Source organism: Etheostoma spectabile, chromosome 10 (genome assembly GCF_008692095.1).
Source record: "Etheostoma spectabile isolate EspeVRDwgs_2016 chromosome 10, UIUC_Espe_1.0, whole genome shotgun sequence".
Lineage (NCBI taxonomy): Eukaryota > Metazoa > Chordata > Actinopteri > Perciformes > Percidae > Etheostoma > Etheostoma spectabile.
Genome location: NC_045742.1, coordinates 5,940,440 through 5,958,298, shown reverse-complemented (window position 1 = coordinate 5,958,298; position 17,859 = coordinate 5,940,440). Strand labels below are relative to the sequence as shown.

The 17,859-nt window shown below is 41.2% G+C and overlaps 1 protein-coding gene and 1 long non-coding RNA gene across 3 annotated transcripts in view; one reads left to right on the top strand and one right to left on the bottom strand.

Annotated features, from left to right (window-relative positions):
• The window catches only part of LOC116697262 (uncharacterized), a 1,204-nt gene extending 848 nt beyond the window's left edge, over nt 1-356 (top strand). Inside the window, exon 2 of the long non-coding RNA XR_004333981.1 lies at nt 259-356. This is a non-coding gene — a long non-coding RNA (uncharacterized LOC116697262). The remainder of the gene's footprint in view (nt 1-258) is intronic.
• ankrd50 (ankyrin repeat domain 50) overlaps nt 1-17,859 on the bottom strand; it is a 39,044-nt gene that overhangs the window by 15,091 nt on the left and 6,094 nt on the right. For both annotated transcript variants that reach the window (XM_032528591.1, XM_032528590.1), the window contains exon 3: nt 7,093-7,325. In XM_032528591.1, coding sequence (XP_032384482.1) covers nt 7,093-7,325 — 233 coding nt within the window. The remainder of the gene's footprint in view (nt 1-7,092; nt 7,326-17,859) is intronic.

Here is a 17,859-nt window from a genome sequence, read left to right as displayed (position 1 = left end):
AACCGACTGCTATCTGTTGGGTTTTCCACCCGTTACTCTGTCCTCTGTGACTGTCTACATCTAGAAACTAAGCGGCACGGGATGCAGGGAACAACTCTGACTGGCTCATGAGCAGACAGCTTTACGGCGCGGCAGATTGGCTTTGCAAAAAAACCGGAGCATTCTATGAAATTACGCTTTAAAAAAAATAATTGCTCGATCACGCAAATTTGATCGTGGGAAGTCAAAATTAAACTTCGATTAATTGTGCAGCCCTAGTTCAAACCCTGGTCGTCCCGGGCCTTTCTGTCTGGAGTTTGCATGTTCTCCCCGTGTGTGCGTAGGTTTTCTCCAGGTACTCCGGTTTTCCCCCCCCACTTAAAACATGTTCCCTTCCCTCAGTCTCTACCAAGCTGATGTGTGGTGAGCGTCTGGCGTCATAATCGCGTAGGTGGCTGCTACACATTGGTGGTGTTAGAGAGTAGTTAGAGTATCTATGATAAAGCGCTTTATAAATGTAATAAATGATTCTCCATGCTTCCTCATCCCTTGCTCATGTTGGCTTTTCTCCCAAAACCCTCCAGAAGTACAGCTCGCTCCCGGTTTTGCTTTGTGTTTCCTTTAAGCTGTACCACTGTCATCTCCAGCACCTCCTCCTGCATCCGCGGATTAGTCACAACACGCTTCGACGCAGGATGCGAGATTTGAGTGGCGATGTTCTGCTCGCACTGATTATCTCCCATCTTAACAAGTGCCTTTTACCTCTGCCTTCTGATGGTTTGTGAAACAGCCAGATTAGGTAAGAGATAAATAATCTAATCAAGTCTTTTATCTCCTCTTTGGGTAATTTATATATTTAATTATTGTTCGGCTTTATTTGATAGTCAACAGTAAAGAGATGACAGGATATGAGAGAAGAAAGAAATGAGGACTGACGTGCCCCACCACCATCAGTATGTCAATCTTTCAGGCTTAGTTGTAAATATAGAAATGTGTGTGTACAGTATATATATATATATATATATATATATATATATATATATATATATATATAAGTTTTTGTAACATTTGGTGCTTAATTAAAAGCTGAGTCAGTTCACAGAGAAAATCTAAAAGGATACGTTTTTGACAAGATGATTCAATACTGAATTCAGATTCAATAAAACGCTGACCAAACCCTACCGTTTAACCCATTCCTAGATATTTCTGGCACTTCTGTGACCGTAATGTTATTTAGAGTGCCAGGGCTGTGACCTTACATGACTTATTAACTGGATGTCAGCATGACAATGTGGAAAAGCAGGCTATTTCTAGGGCTAGAGCTTCTAGGGGCTAAATGTAAATGTACTTTCTGAAGCACGAGGAATAGACATGTATACCTCTGCTAACAGTACATATTAATATATTAATGTCAGATTGTAGGTTGGTCAGTGTATGCACTTACACACACAGTGATGTGCCACACTCCGTGCATAGGGAATTCTCTCTTATCAAATAATTATTCATGAAAATGTGCTAAAACTCACAGCGCTTAGACATCTTCTCATGTTGTCCATGCAGTACTCCCTGAGACAGCGCCTACACATACAGTACTTAACTACTTGAGAAACAGTGACTATGACAAGCGTGCACCATAAACATTATTGGGCAGATGGTGGCCATTACAGTTCAATGATCCATACGATAAAAGATCACACACTAGGCTCGATCAAATGATATGGGGATTATGACTAAAATTATTCTGTTTATTTTATTAAGACCATGAGCAAAGTGGATAATTTGAAAAAAAAAATGCAAAAAGCAAAACAAGTGTTAAGATATAATGTCCGATTTATATAATATTAAATTAAGCTAATTTGGAATTTGAAAAATGATAGGAGGCATTTCAGAGTCAGCAAAATATCAGTTCGAGGTATGAGCTGTTGAAAAAAAAAAAAAAATACATGTCTGAGAGGCTGTTTCTATTTAAACACCCAACCCCCAGTTTCCCACCTCCACCCCGCCATCTCTTTCCCCTTTCACTTGCTCTCCCTTCTGCCGGAGGCCTTGTTAAATTGGCACAGATTCTACCCCGGCTCCCAACCAAAATCGCTGCCTAAGTGTTTCCACTCCGCTACCCCAATCATGGCCTTACAGTAGCACAGCACACAGAGGGAGTATGCACATGAAAAGCAAGATATCTCTACATAGGTCTGCTGTCACTTGGGGCATTAAAAAGCAGCACAGCTACACATCGATTCAACTTATAAGACAACCCTGTGTTTTCTAGATCTCAAGACAGAATTTGTAGTGCATTTCAAAGTTAATACATGAAGACGAAGTGAGGTGTAATCAAAACTGAGTGATCATATAATTTGAGTCAGCCAGCAGGATACTCCGCAAAATTCTTGTAGTCTTCCTCACAAACAGAACAGTCTTTGTTTGTGAGGCTTTAGCCGAGCGGATGCGAGCGAGGCATTCTGCTGCAGAAGTCATATGCCTCCTTCTTCCTGCCCGGTCTCAGAGGTGATGAAAACTTCCAAAAGCACATTCCACTCTGAGACAGACACAAGGAATAACAGTTGAGCAAGTAAAAAAGAATTTGGAGCTTTGCTCCTGGGGAAAGAGGAAACATTCCCTGCAGATAGTATGTGTCTAATCAAAGACAACGGGAACTCTTCAGTTTCTTCCTTCAAAAAGAATCCTAAATTCTTTCAGAAGTCTTAACCAGGCATCAAAGAAGACGTCTGGTCCAGCAATTTTTCTGCAAAGCGACCTTCTGGTTAAAGGTCATTCCTCAAGCTTCATCAACACTATATTCCCAAAACCACCAAAGTCCCATCACCGCAGACCAGAGTATACTGGGAAACCAACACAACCTCCGCCCCAGACAAAATAGGCCGCTCATATAAAACAGGAGTTGGCTTTGCACTGAGCATGAAAGTGGAGTCTTTTGGCAGGCCACTGCCATCTTTGACTGGTAAACAATATGGAGGGTATTTTTAGGGGACACTTGGCCTCAATTTGATACTCTGAAGTCCGTTGGTCTATTTTAGGTCCGGTGCTGCATGAATAAGGAGCGTCTGCACTGCTGTTTTCATAATAAGGCGTACAAGCTAATGGAGGACACGGTAAGTAGGTGATATTGTTTGCACGCATGTCTACATCCATCAATGTGTGAGGAAAGAAAAGCCAGTCCACCAGAAGAATTTCCAGTGTTGAACTAAAAGCGGAAGACTGAATCTAGACAAAACAAAGACGCCGCTAAAAGCCTCAGCAGAAAAAAAAGGCCAAGGCTTATTGTAGATCTGGAGGAGCATCTCTATGCACAAACTCAATAGGATCTTATAACACACTGCAATAATGGAAGCATAACATCTAGAACAGCATGTTCACATAAACACAGCTACATCACTTCTTTCACATGGGGGCATCACATCTGATGTGCGAGTTTTAGTACTGTTCCTCTGTTCAAAAGGGTTTTTTCTCTCGTTTTTTTAAACCAATTGCTAGGCAATTGGAGTAAGAGCTTGACAAAACCTTGACCATCATCAAAGAGGCAGTATAAAAGGGAAATAGATGAGAGTTGAGTCCAAAAAGAAAGAAAGAGAGAACAGAAAGGAGATAACTGCTGTTTATCAGACTGTTCCAAGATGAAATTCCCTTCAAACCATATCAAAAACAAAAAGAACAGAGAGCTCATCAGCTAGCAACATAAATGGAGGCAATCACAGAAGTCCCTGAGATACTCTGAAGCAAGTTACAGATAAAAAAAAAATTATTCCCATTAGCATTTACATCCGTGGCATGTGTGGTTATATATTCCCCTGGTGAGTCCCCTCCCGACTCAATGTGCAACTGCAAATCTGACGATTTGAATCAATGGTTCAGGCCAGACAAAGCTGCAGACAAAACACACACACACACACACACACACACACACACACACACACACACACACACACACACACACACACACACACACACACACACACACACACACACACACACACACACACACACACACACACACCAGAAAATATGATTTAATGCAAATTGCTGCTGAATGGACATCAAGTATAAAACTTCTTCTCCATCTGTGTTGTAAGTGGGATCAAAGTTTTGCAGAATGCTGTGAGGATGCTTTATAATAAACTCGGATACCATTCCAGAATCTAATCTACCACGGACACCTACGTAGAAGCTTTGATGTTAGAGGAAAGCGTGGGTGGGCATGTCTCTGTGATTATGAAATGGGCAGCTTACATCACCGTTGGTTTGCTAAATTAGATGCATGACACCTACAAAAAGACTCAAAAAGAGTTCTGCTGTCCTAAAACCCAACTTTCAACAATGCTGCCACTGTCAACACTGATCAGACCAGTCTGACGCCTACACTTAAGATTTCACTTAATCCCAGACACTGCACACAATCATTTACAGCCTACTTTCAAACTACATGGTTGAGTTAGGGTGTTAACGCACAATGTTCTAATGAGAGACAGGTGCTCTGATAATGGTGACACTGAAATCATGAAATTATTGCTAATCATTACATAAATGACATCCATTTTAAAAGATAACTTAAAGGTCCCATGACATGGTTCTCTTTGGATGCTTTTATATAGACCTTAGTGTCTTAATTTCCCCCAAAATTCAGCCTTGGTGCAGAATAACAGCCACTAGAGCCACTCCCACAATGAGCTTTCCTTAGTATGTGCCATTTCTGAGTCTGTAGCTTTTTGGAGGGGGGGCAAAGTGAAGGCTGACCAACTGCCACTTTGCTCGTTTGAAAGCCATCATGTCTCTCTCTCATGGGCGGGCCAAATTCTCTGGGCGGGCAAGGCAGAGAGAGGGGAGGTAACCTTTCCCCTTATGACCTCACAAGGGGAAGATTCCAGATCGGCCCATGTGAGCTTTCATTTTCTCAAAAGGCAGAGCAGGATACCCAGGGCTCGGTTTACACCTATTACCATCTCTAGCCACTGGAGGACCATTGGCTGGCTGGGGGAACACAAAATAATGTTAAAAAAACTCCTAAAGTGAAATTTATATGCCATGGGACCTTTAAATCTGAAAAGCCCTGCTCTTCAAATCATGTGGCTTTCTACACTAAAGTGGACCAAGTAGCTTGAGCTGATTGGTCGGCACAGCCTTCCTTAGCTGCATTCACTGTTGAACAACAGGTCCACAGTTACATTTGGACTGAAATTAAATCATGTTTTGAAATCTATATATTTTGATAATGAAACTTTGCTTTAAAACCAATGGTTAAAATTAAAACATAGCAAATCACAACATTGCAAACTATAATAATGAGATCATCCAAGAGGTACAAATGTATACAAGTAGATAGGTTTAAGGATAAAATCCAACACTGACTCAATAAATGTATATTGTTCTGTGTATAAATTGTTCAACTAATGCGACAATTGATACATTGTTGACAGAAAATCAGCCAATCCTAACATTGAAACACAGAAAGAATTAATTGATCATCAGGAATCATTAACCTTCCAGCAGTCGACTTGTCAATTAATGGACTAATCGTTTCAAATGTAATAATGTACACTTTTAATATATTTTGTGACAGCCTCTTAGATAACCTTTAGAGAGTTGCCTACACATGTATTAACAGTAAACTGGTACTCTGCTGCATTCACAGTGGACATTCGAGTATGTACAGGTACATTATAAGTATTTTATTCATTAAACGAGCCCTTCTGAAATATGCCTATGCACCCCGGGGCGTTGAAATGAATCACTGCATCGATGCATCGCGATGCAGACCTACACAGTTCTGCATCGATGCGACGACAGACCAGAACCAATGATTGCCTACTGATGTTACTTGTTGATTTAATAAAAAAAGGAGGAGTTTGTATATATTTCACTGCTTGAATTTGCCGATGGAAAATCTTTTCCAGTAATAAAAATAGTATTAATATATAGTAAGTGATGCAATGTGACGTTGAGTCAATTCAAATCATTGACAGGATAATTGTAATCAAGTTCAATGGTGAGACCAGTGAAGATTCACACCGCTATACGCACCTTCCGACTTTTAGCACACCTGCAAAACATCATGTATTGGTCTTGTGAACATACGCCAGGGATCAAACTGGAGGAGGGGCTGACTTTCAGTCTAGTTACGTTTTTAAGATGATACTATTTGAATGCCATTTTATCTTTACATCATCTTAAAATGTCACAACAAGACAAATCAAACAAGGCAATACCTGCTGCTCTATATAACACACATGATCACACACACATTAGCAACATTAGCAAAGCCACCAAGAAGAAGAAAAGCATCATCAGGACAACATTCAAAACCTGCTTTTGTCTCCATGCTAGATTATCACAATGCCTGGTGTCATACACAAAATAGCATTGGAATATGCCAAATGGCAAATTACCATGCAGTAAGTAAAAGATTGAAAATAAAAATGTAGCTCTCTTAGCTTTGAACCTGACTTTGTGCATCTCCTGAGTGGGGAGTAGCATAGAAATGACTGCTTAGACCCACGTTATGTTTTAAGGAGTATGCTGAGGGCATGAGAACCACATTTAGTGGTTTTAGAAAGGTAGCGAGGGTACACAACGCAGTGCGAGTCTGCAGGAGACTTTCTCCCACACAGTCAGGTCCTTGATTAATGTTATGCCAGCTCATCACCACAGAGAAGGCTGTTGGCCTGACAAGGAGATAATAGCAGCTGGTATGGTAGAGTGTCATAGGACATCAAGGAAGCGCTGCAACTCCTACAGAGGTCTGAAATGGTGACCCTAATCTCTTTAGGCATGTTGTCATGTTAGAAAGCTTTTTGCATCTGCGCTAGTCAAACAGCCAAGACAGAAAAGGAACGACGCCGTGGGCTTTCTATCTTTTCTTCACCCGCATTTTCGGGTGAAATGTATCACATTTACACAGAAAAATAGCTGCTTTTGAGCGGAAACAAGCGCGCTGCATACATCTCTTTACATGAGCTCATTTATGTTGTGATTAATAGTATAACAATTATTTTGACAGTGATTTATTGCTGCCACATGACACCCTAGACCATTTTTGGAGAGAACAATGCCCTAATTGACCAACAACATAACGTGTTCAAGAGTGAAATCTGGACTGTTTACCTGTGAAGAGTTTAGTGATGGCCTTATTCTGTCGTCGTGCGGAGCAGATGAGTAGCAGCCAGGGAGGCAGGAACTCGTGATGACTGGCCAGGAGCTCAGCGATGGTCCTGGGGGAGCCGGGGGGGGACCTCTGCTCCCCCTCACCTAGCTGACAGCCTTCATCGATGGAGTCAACAAGCAGGAAGAGAGACTGCTGAGGAGGCTTAACACTCAGGAGAGGCAAGAGGACACATCTGAGGAAAGAAAGAGGAGAGAGAAAGAGAGGATAATGTTAGATTTTCACCTGTTTTGATTTTGCTTGACTCATAAATGAATTATAAGATTTTAGTTTCTGTTCAACAAACCTCTGAGAAACAGTCTGTGTTCAACATACAATATCATTTTAGGCAAATCATGTTCTTTCTTGTGGAGGACTCACAAATAAAAAGAGGAAGAGGTAAATAACTATTGTGATGTGGTGGCATTGTCTGCTAATGATGCCAGCAAGCATTAGGCCACTGTTGGCAATTAGCATGTCTGATGCTGGAATCTCATTTTCACTCTCAACGCCACCAGCAAATACCCGGCTTCCGCTTAAACTACACACGTAAGGTGAGATTTAATACAGCCTCTTTTATGCTGAGTAATTTGGTAAAAACAGATAGGTTTGCTAGCTTACCAGTAAAAAAAACAAAAATTAAAAAAACAAAAAAACTTGTTGCAGTTAGCTGTTCTATTACATGTCAACGTTGCTATTGCAATTATGTCTTTTATGGATGGCATAGGGATGAATCAACCTTATTCCCCCCCGCAACCTGCAAAATATGGTATGCCATCAGGATGATTGGGCCCCCACACTCAAGTCACCCTTTTTCAACTACTCGCTGCCACTTAGGACATCCATGGGGGAAAGCACTATCTGTCAGAGTTCCTCCGATTCTCCACTGGGCGTGTCCCTACTGAGTTCCGGCTGCGCTGCGGTTTTGTTCCATCCTCCGCCACGCGCGATACTACACCGGGTGCGTGTCAGAAGCTGAGCGTCTTGCTGCCCGACTCGCAGATTATATTGACTCTACAAATACTTTACAGAACAAGCGTGTGTCTACCTTCCAGTCCATTCAGGACTTCTCTTCTCTGGTGTTGTCCTGATAAAAAAATATCTGTGATGTCATTTCATGTTTTTCCACCCAACATCCAAGATGAATGTTGGAGGTGGTGTTGTAAAGGAGACATAAACGATATTTTGGGGGAGGGTGGGTGGGTGTTTTGGTTAATTTGACTGGACAGTCTCGCTGTTTCACTGCCTGCTTGCCGGTCTGAACAACCCGCGGCTCGCATGAAAATAAACCTGGCACACGCTTCTGAGAATAGGATTGTATTGCACTGTAAGTTATTCTTCCCACAAGCTGTACAATAATGTGCATAAATATTCAGTCCAATACAACAACTGTTTAATCTGGTCTCATATTTGTTTACAAGAGGAACAGAAATTCATACTGTTATACTAAACAATGGAGCTCAGCAACACAAGAAGATGAAGTGAGTTAGAGAGAGGTGAGACAAAGAAGACAGGGGAAAGGACGGAACAACTTTAAAGGAAAAAGGATTTCTCTAAAAAAGTGTGAACTTTATATTAATAATATTCCACGGAACATTTAATAATTTTGTATGCAAAGACGATGTAAATATCAATTGATCCTAGTCCTACTTTGATTTCACAACGTTTGCTTGAACTTATTTTACATGTTGGGAACAGTGTTTTACAAATGTATAAATAAAGGAAACATGACTACATGAAGTGCTGGTTTCTCGTAGCTAATTAGTGCAACATGTTAATGTACAGTATTTTAAAAACAACTAAAAGTGATTTTGTGAGGAACATTCTCAATTCATCCGTCTCAATTTGTAGAGTGTATGCGCTGAAATAAGTCTCCATCCAACTCAAATTGCATCTATTAACAGGCCCACTTTGGATGATTTGAGCTCACAAAAAACATCCACAGCAGATACAGTCATTTATAATTCAGTGGGATTTTTTTTTTCAACAAAAAGAAAGAATTTGCCTGGGAGCTAAATGTTCAGCCTTGAGATTATATGAAAGACATGGAGAGAAATGCGCTCAGCAACTAGCATGACAACTAGCCTTTTGTCCGACAAATCTCCCGGCAACCTAATTATTGATGTTTGAATATGAAGACCCATTAAAAACCATTCTACATCCCTGTGGCATCCAGTAACAAAGCCAAAGATGATGTACTGCACTGTGTATCACGCATCACATAAATACTCAGCTGAGCACAAACGAATCAAACAATTTAAATGCTACATTAAATTTTTATCAACGCCAAACTGCAAGCCAGACATGGAATCTACTTGCTCCAGTGCTTATGTACAACTTCACATATTAACGCTCAATGAAGCTGGATAGCCGACAAATGCAATGTGTGTTCTCTGGGGCGGAGTTTGTGCTGGAAAGACCTCTGTTCAACTGTGACTGCCACCAACAGTTTAAAGCCAGCCATAAGACGTCCGTTTGGGGGGGAAGCCATTTCCCAAGGCTCATAAAATTACTTCAAGCCCAACTGGCTGTGATAAGGGATCTGAGGATTTCATATTAGTGACATTTTAATCTGGGTCTAGGTTAATTAAACATTTAAACACGGGCTGAGCAAATCAATTAATCGAAATGAAAACTCAAAGCGTAGAGAGACGGCTTCAGGGCATCTGAGGCTTTTTCACGGGGTAGCGGTTGCGCAGATAAAAAATAAATAAATAAAAAGAATCGGTCACCTTCCAGATGATGGGACTCTTCAACTACCACTCTTCCTTAATGGAACTGGCATTGGTTGTAAGCTTTGTCATAAAACACTAAAATACAGTTTTAATGAGACTTCCTCTGGATGCTCAACAGCCTGTCACTAAGCCTGTGGCTCCAAAGCCATTCGCTTTTACGCATCTACCATTTTAGGCTTATATTTTACCCATAGCTCATTATCTTTAAGCACATGGGAGCAGGAATGGCTGGGGTGAAGGTCTGTGTGCTTTCAGTCCAAAGTACTGGGCCACACAGAAGAGGCCATTTTTACAACGACTTCACCTTGGTTCCTAAGAGAAGTGCAAGTGCCAATGCCTGATATTACATTACAAAATTACCCCAAACAAATTTGTGTAATACCAAACCAGTCTAATAACATGTAATGCTATGAAATAGTCGCAATGGCTTTTACCTCAGACAACTATGGCTTTTACCTAACTACAACATGGTAGACTAAATAACATTTTGTGAAAGTCATGGAGGGTTAGGGTTAGAAAAAACCTATCACCATTTCTAGCCACGCATATTAATGTAAAAAAAACTCATAAAGTGAAATTTTCATGCCATGGGACCTTTAAGCCTAACATCTTACTTCTGAAACCACACTTTACCATGACTAATGCTTCCTACATTGCTGAGTATCTTAAGTGTATAAAATGGTATTCAAATTATACATATTGTTGAGAAAGTATTCTCAAAAATTCCAATAAGCCAAGGCAAAGCTACGATTATTCACTTCTACTGAGAAAACAAACAGGTTTATACATTTCAGAAGCTGGAATAAAAATGTAATTGATTGTTTATGTCAATCCGCTCCCTTGTTATTTGACTGTTCATTTCAGTCCTAGATAAATTCTTTTAAAGTGTAGCTTCTCCTCAGGTGGACGCTGGGCAGTTAAACCTGTTGTTGCAAAGCTTCTACAAACTTCAGCTCCAATTCAAAACTTCTTTCCAAGCAGTTCGAACCCTCAGCGGGAAAGAAATCAGTGCAAAGTGTCTCCAACCTTCACGCGCCGTCGTCATGTTACTCAGCCTTTCAGGAGACACAGTCAATCACTCCTTCAGATGGCTGCAGGCCACAGAGAACCTGCAGCGCCATCTGGGAGCCCTGCCAAAAGGAATGTCCATCCACAGGGGTGACTGTGTGAGTGTGTGAATGGCTGTGTCTGAGGCCAGGTTGCCTACTGAGACAATCAAATCCACAGTGACAGCAAGTGGGCAAAACAAAGAGGCATTCTTTTCATACAATTCAGCTACTTTCAGGCTGTCAAAGAGTCAAAAGACAAGGGCTGCAGACAAAGAAAACTCCGCGGGATACTGGAGATGGAGAGAGAATAAGCTCAGGAAGAGCTGATTTAGTTTGCCAGACAAACCTGCAGCATGCCTGAGCCAGAAAATGATTCAGCCACACACCGTGGTCTTTGACATTTGTAACAACTAATTTTTGGTTCTTGCTCAAGTCCTCAACAATTGCCAAAGTTGACGCCAATTGGTGTTTAAGAGAAAACGGGAAAGAAGGGGGATGTGAAATGCATCTAATGCTCTCACCATCTGTCATGTTGTGTTCGCGACGGCAGCGGCCGTCGCTCCCACCACAATGTGCAAAGTGAAGCTTTCAGTGTGACGTTTAGTGAAGATGTCTGGGCTGACAGGGCAGCACCGGGCACAGAGCCAGCGCCTTACAAATGTACACAGCTCATTTTATAGAGCGGGCACAGAGCCTGAAATCCATGCCACATACTGAAACAACGCGCGCACACACACACACACACACACACACACACACACACACACACACACACACACGCACACGCACACACACACACGCACACACACGGATATAGCAGGAGTTAGAGAAAACAGAGAGTGAAACACACAAATTATATCTGGCTTTGAAACTGCTCTATTAATGGAAGTTGGGCCGACTGGTGAGTCAAGCTCTTAGCTTCAGACAGACCACCACGCAGAGTGATACTGACAAAGCGTTCCACAACGTTCAGAAGAAAACCAGTGATGTCTTTTTATAAGAATAACCCCTATCTCTTCATTTAGTATCTAGTAAACTTTAAGGAAGCCCGCTCAGGCTCTTTGCACAGTCAAGGGAGCTTAGTGCCATAGAGTTGAAAGACAACAGCTGACTCATGCTCACCCAAAGTGAAAGACAACCATCTTGCAGATCTTGCAGTAATCCTTACATTATGAATAACGCTTCTGCAATCAACGTGTTCAAAGTGATCACAGTGATGCGCACAATAAGACTGATGCGAGTGGAACAGCCAGGTTGAGACACTAACTGTATTCTCCTTGTTACCTCAGCCATATGCTCTTGTTTTCTCCTCAATCTGCTATCATCTCACTTCAGTTTTATGTGATTGGACATAAAATCCAAATCTAAGGCTTCATTACAGTTTTTGCAAAATGGGTATGCGTTGAATAATGCGTTTTTTTTTGTATAACTCTAGAATTTCAAAACAGAGTGATTGCACAGGGGCAGAACTGCAGTTATGCAAGCTGCGGCCAGACATATTTACATTCATTGGTGCTGAGAGCTTTTCGTTAGACAGATTACCCTCTGAGGTTGTCAACCTTGCAGCAGTAAATTAGTTATTGTTAAGAAATACAGAAATGCCAATTATAATAATTTGTTCACAACAACTGAGTAGAAGATTGGATAACGTTTACAAAAAAATCCTTCAAGCTTGAACAACTGTATCATATTATTATTGTATTAAATGCAGTATATTAACATCTCCCCAAATGAAGGTACTCTGCCCACATTTCATATCTCAGGGAGTTGTTTGGGTTATTAGAGACGGTTACAGTTTGGAATTTGTGAAGCTCCAAATTTGATGAATTTCTCCTTGAGTATTTTATCTCCTCTGTTCTTATTTAGCCCCACTAGCTGAGGATGTCAGTCTGTCAGACAGTCATTTGCTCAGTCTACCACTCAGAAACATGGTGGACATCTCCACATTTACTGGATGGATTGCTATAAAAAAAATGTGTACATCCAACAATTTCCTCAGCAAAATATCTAAATTCACTCAGTCCCCACTGAAAGCTGAAACTCTCCAGCATGTTCCGCTTCAGGCTACACCTCAGTCAGTGATGTCAAATCAGGTGTTTTCCGCAAGCTGTTGACAGCAGATTACCTCACATAGGCTACTGACATAACACATCAGCAAAAAAAGAAGGAAAAACTCCAATCACATTTGAATGGTCCTGTAAGTATTTAAAAAAAGTGCTTGTTTCTGCTGTTCTTTAAGCATGCTGGACAATGCGAGAATCTGATCTCAGCTTAATGGATTTGCACAATCAATTCTGTGCTGGATCCCAAGTAGACAAATGCCTCCAGCTGTCTGAGAAACAATGTGCTGGAGACTGCTTGGTCAGGGGGAAGTGGGGTGCGCGTGAGAGCCAAATCTGGGTGACTTGCACAAAAACAACGGCTCCTTTTAAAAAGAAGCCCAGGGTGGCTCCCCATAATCAACCCTTAGTAATGTCCTTAAAATTGAAACTTACCCTAATATCTGGTCTGGTGATCTTTTAAACAAAGTCTTATGATGTTTTGATTCTAAATACCCTGTCATGGGACAGGCCCCACACAGTGTTCACATCGTTATTGTGAGGGGGAGGGATGCATTTGGGAGTGTTTGGGACATCTTAAAATCTAACCCATTCCCCACCCTTCAATTACATCACACCAGAGTGTTGCTGTTAAAAACTAGGATTTTCTCTTGACTTACCATTTCATGTCAATGTATCTACCCTGATAACAGGTTGTTTAAAAAAAATCCAAATATTCATATAGACCAAATTCTAATTAGAAATGTTAAAAACAGACCTCTTTAAACAGTCAAACTTCCAACCCCCTTTAATGCAGCCTATTAATGATCTGCAAAAGTGTAAACACACTGCACACTTTGTTTCTAGCCAGCACACATACCTAGCATAACGGTTCCAAACCCCCAAGCTCTTCCTAACCCAGACGAGGTGTGCATTCCTGGCCAGCTATCCAACACTGTCAAAGGAATCTGAAATTTCATCCTTTTCAACCCCCCCTCCCTCCTCTCCCCACCGACACTCCTGCCACAGTTTGGTCTCCGAACCACACTCTGCTCTCCTCACACAACTGTCTTTGTGTGCAAAAGCCTCAGCACATGAACACACACTGTTCAAATGGATATCAACACACCGGTAAACCTGCAAGGTGTCCAGTGCAAGCCAAAGACAGGATTTTGTATTCAGCTTTCGCACAATTCAACAGATTTCTGGTGACAAAAGGCAGGAGTGGGAGCTGTCTGGCACATATATGATATAATACTAATAACACAGTGCTATGACAAATTATCAAGCATCAGAAAACTATTTTTAATATTTGATTCAAAGCCCTAAAAAACGATTTTCTCAATGAGCTTCTTACTATGAGGGTGGGGGACCCAAAATACACAATTCAATTGGAAAAAGGTGATGTCACATCTTTACGTCCACCAATCAGAGTTAAGCAGTATTTGAATCAAAATATGATGGCAGTTGAGGGGTTGTTGCTTATGGTGCAAAACCACTGTCAATTAAATTTGATATAACCACCCAATCCCTTTGAAGCAGATTAGTTGGGTTTGAAAGTGTTAAACTCGTCATAAATAACTGCTGAATGTTTTTTTCCCAAAGCTTTATCTTTAATTGCTGCATATTTAGTGATGGATATTTTATTATCATAATATTAGACTTGTAATTTATCAAGCAAAAGCATTCACTGGTTAGTTTCTTAAAAAAAATTGGACTCACTGCTTTCATCTGCCATTATAATTTAAATAATGTCTGGCTTTGGTCTATTGGTCAGACCAGAGAAGCAATTTCAGACTTAATATTTGGGTTCTAGGAACATATGATGGAGATTTCTTTTACTATTTTCTTATATTTCATATTGACTACATTATTCAAAAAGGTAAGTTGCAAAATTAAGTTGCAGCTCTTCATGAATGAGTCTAAACTTGCACCATCCTACATGAGCTTTATTTATTGAGTGGGATAACAATGATATGAATGAGTTATATATGCCCACACAAACATGTAGGCGCATCCACACACGAACACAAACCCCCCCCCCCCCCCCCCCCCCCCCCCCACCAACAACACACACACACACACACACACACACACACACACACACACCCCCACACCCCACAAACAAACAACACACACACACGACACACACACACACACACACACACACACACACACAACACCCACCCCACACACCCCCCCCCCCACTGGTGGTGTGGAGACAGAGGCTGACCTCAGATTGCTGAGTCATCGTTGCAGCCGCACCAGTACTGCTGTTTCTCCTCATCTGCTCGACTGGAGCTGATGCGTCACATTGGGAGCCCTTTTTTGTTTCTAAAATGTGGCCCTAATCTGCACAGCCATGCACCACATGAAAGGCACAAGGCCGCTTTCATTTAGCATCCCTTAACCCCAAAAAGCAGGGCCGCCCAATGTGCAACAGTCAAAAAGTCAACACAAAAAGGAAGAGAAAAAAAACACACACAGCTCCCTCGCAAACTCAATAAAAAAGTTCTTTGTCGGTTTTACTTGAAACTGAAATATTCTCCAATTTAAACTGTGTTCAAAACCCGAGAAAGACAGCCAACAGACATGTTGTTAACATTACAGTTTTCTACTAATCTCACATTAATTTGAGTCGAGATGCACCGATACCGATGCCAATATCGGGTATCGGTCAGATGCCGTACGCGTGTGCTCGTAGTCATAAAATTATTCGTGTACTACCACACCAGATACTACCTCGTATCCATGTGACAATAACTTCTCGGTTTTGACAAAATGTGATATCGCGGTATTATTATGATTTAACATGTAAAGTTATGTGAAAAAGCATCAAAATAGATTCATAACAAAATAAAACAAGTTTTCTTACAACAAGTTTTATATTAAACTGACTGGACTGGTACAACATGAATAAATAAATAACGACCATGTCTACAGAACAGGACATGTTTTACTGGTTGTACAGCGTAAAATAAGTAATTAAAGAGCATGTCTACAGAAAAGGACAAAACTTTTCTTTCACTTCTCTGAATCGTTCCGTTTCGTTGTCTCCATTTCTTCACTCTGTAGAAACATGCACACACGTCACACGGTACGCTCCATAGGGTTTGTCACGTAGTGGCCCCGTGCGCTGACGTGCACTAACGTGTGCAAATGGCTCGGTAACTGGCCAATGAAACATTATCCTTATAGCATTTAAAGCAGGCTCTAAATAAAAGCCTCACAGCCAACGGACGGGACGCATCGCTCCACAACATAAACTTATCGCGACACTTTTATAATATTGGGAAAAGTGATATAGCGATTACGATAATGAGTCGATGTATCCTGCACCCCTAGTTTCTACACAGCGCTGTTTTAACAACCACAGCTCTACTATGTAAATACAAACAGGCTAAAATGAGAGCTCTGTGTGTAGTCTAGTGGGACTTACCCAATGCTAGTACCAACTCGGCTCCACCGCGGTGCCCTATCCTCCAATTTCCGTTGCAGATTTAGTACCACCTCATGCGTGAGGCGAGTGTGAAGCTAGCGACGCCACAGGAAACTGCCGTGACCTAACGCAACACACACACACACACAGAACGTTGAAGGTGTGGTGTTTTTGATTCTCGGCAAGGGGCTGTTGCCACAGCCAGAAGACAAGTTTTTGTTTGTTCGGGTCACCCCCCCGCCTGTCGCTAGCAACGAGGACGTGGTGATTAGTGACGATTCTCTCCAACCAATCAGTTTTTTACGTCACCTTTTGCTATCGCCTCAGCTCGCTTGGAACCTCGATAGAGGTCATACTACAAGAGTACCTGTTGTCAAGTACAAGGGGCTTTTTTATAATGGAAAAGCAAAAAAGGCGAGTCGAGCAGGTTCCATATAATGAAAAAACTGTTTTAACTGTTATAATTTGACATACGTCTTTAAAATGTGGACTAATTCGTGGGAAATGCTGCTCGCGTAAACAAACCCTCCTTTCCGCCGAGTCGGTAAACCCACACGGCTTAATATGCACGTGAATGACATCATTGGACTTCACTCATTATTTTGATTGGGAATTATATGATTTATTTTATTGACACCAGCCTGGGGACACGTCCTGGCCCAGACACTGAGCTTTGAATAGAAAAAGGCATGGTACTTTGAAAATACTACTTTGTTCTAATTGACAACAACAAAGAAGGCCAAAGTCATCTGAGTGTCTGAAAACCAACAACAAACGGACCCCAGAGGGATTATTAAGTACTCATATCAGTACTTGTATCAACAAGTACACAAATATAAGTACTTGCATTCCTAATTTTGAGAGTTACATGATGCCAAGCCAGCACTGCAAACATTTATTTACATCTCCAGCTTTGCACTTCATAATCTCCTACACTTCCAAGATCTGATAACTGGATGGAAATATAACTAAATGAACTTTATAACTAAATGAAGTTTGCTGTAAGCCAGTAATGCCATGCTGTCTTGTTAAATAAAAACTTGACAAAGCCATTCATGTTTGCCAGAGGCGACCAGACTAGCTCTATCATTCCTCTGTTTTGAATAACGTCACTACTTATCAGAATTTACAACAGTTATTTGGAACAAAGCTACAGGCATATGTTTGATGTAGCTGCCAGAAAAGCAACATTTTTAACCATCTTGTAGGAAAATGTCTGAACTACAGCATCAATTCCTTCCGTGGACACGTTGTGGAAATAAAACACAGCCAAGGAACTTTAAATCTTGTTCCCAAATGTAAGCCTTGGTCATTCATCATTTCTGAAGTCTGTGCCCTTTTATAAAGAAATAGAAACTTGTCCGGCTTCAATTCAAACCTAACTCATGTTCAGTGGAGAACAGTTCAACAACAGGTCCACATAGGGTCACACCTAAACTAAAAGGCAGCTTTGTCCCATCAGCAAAAA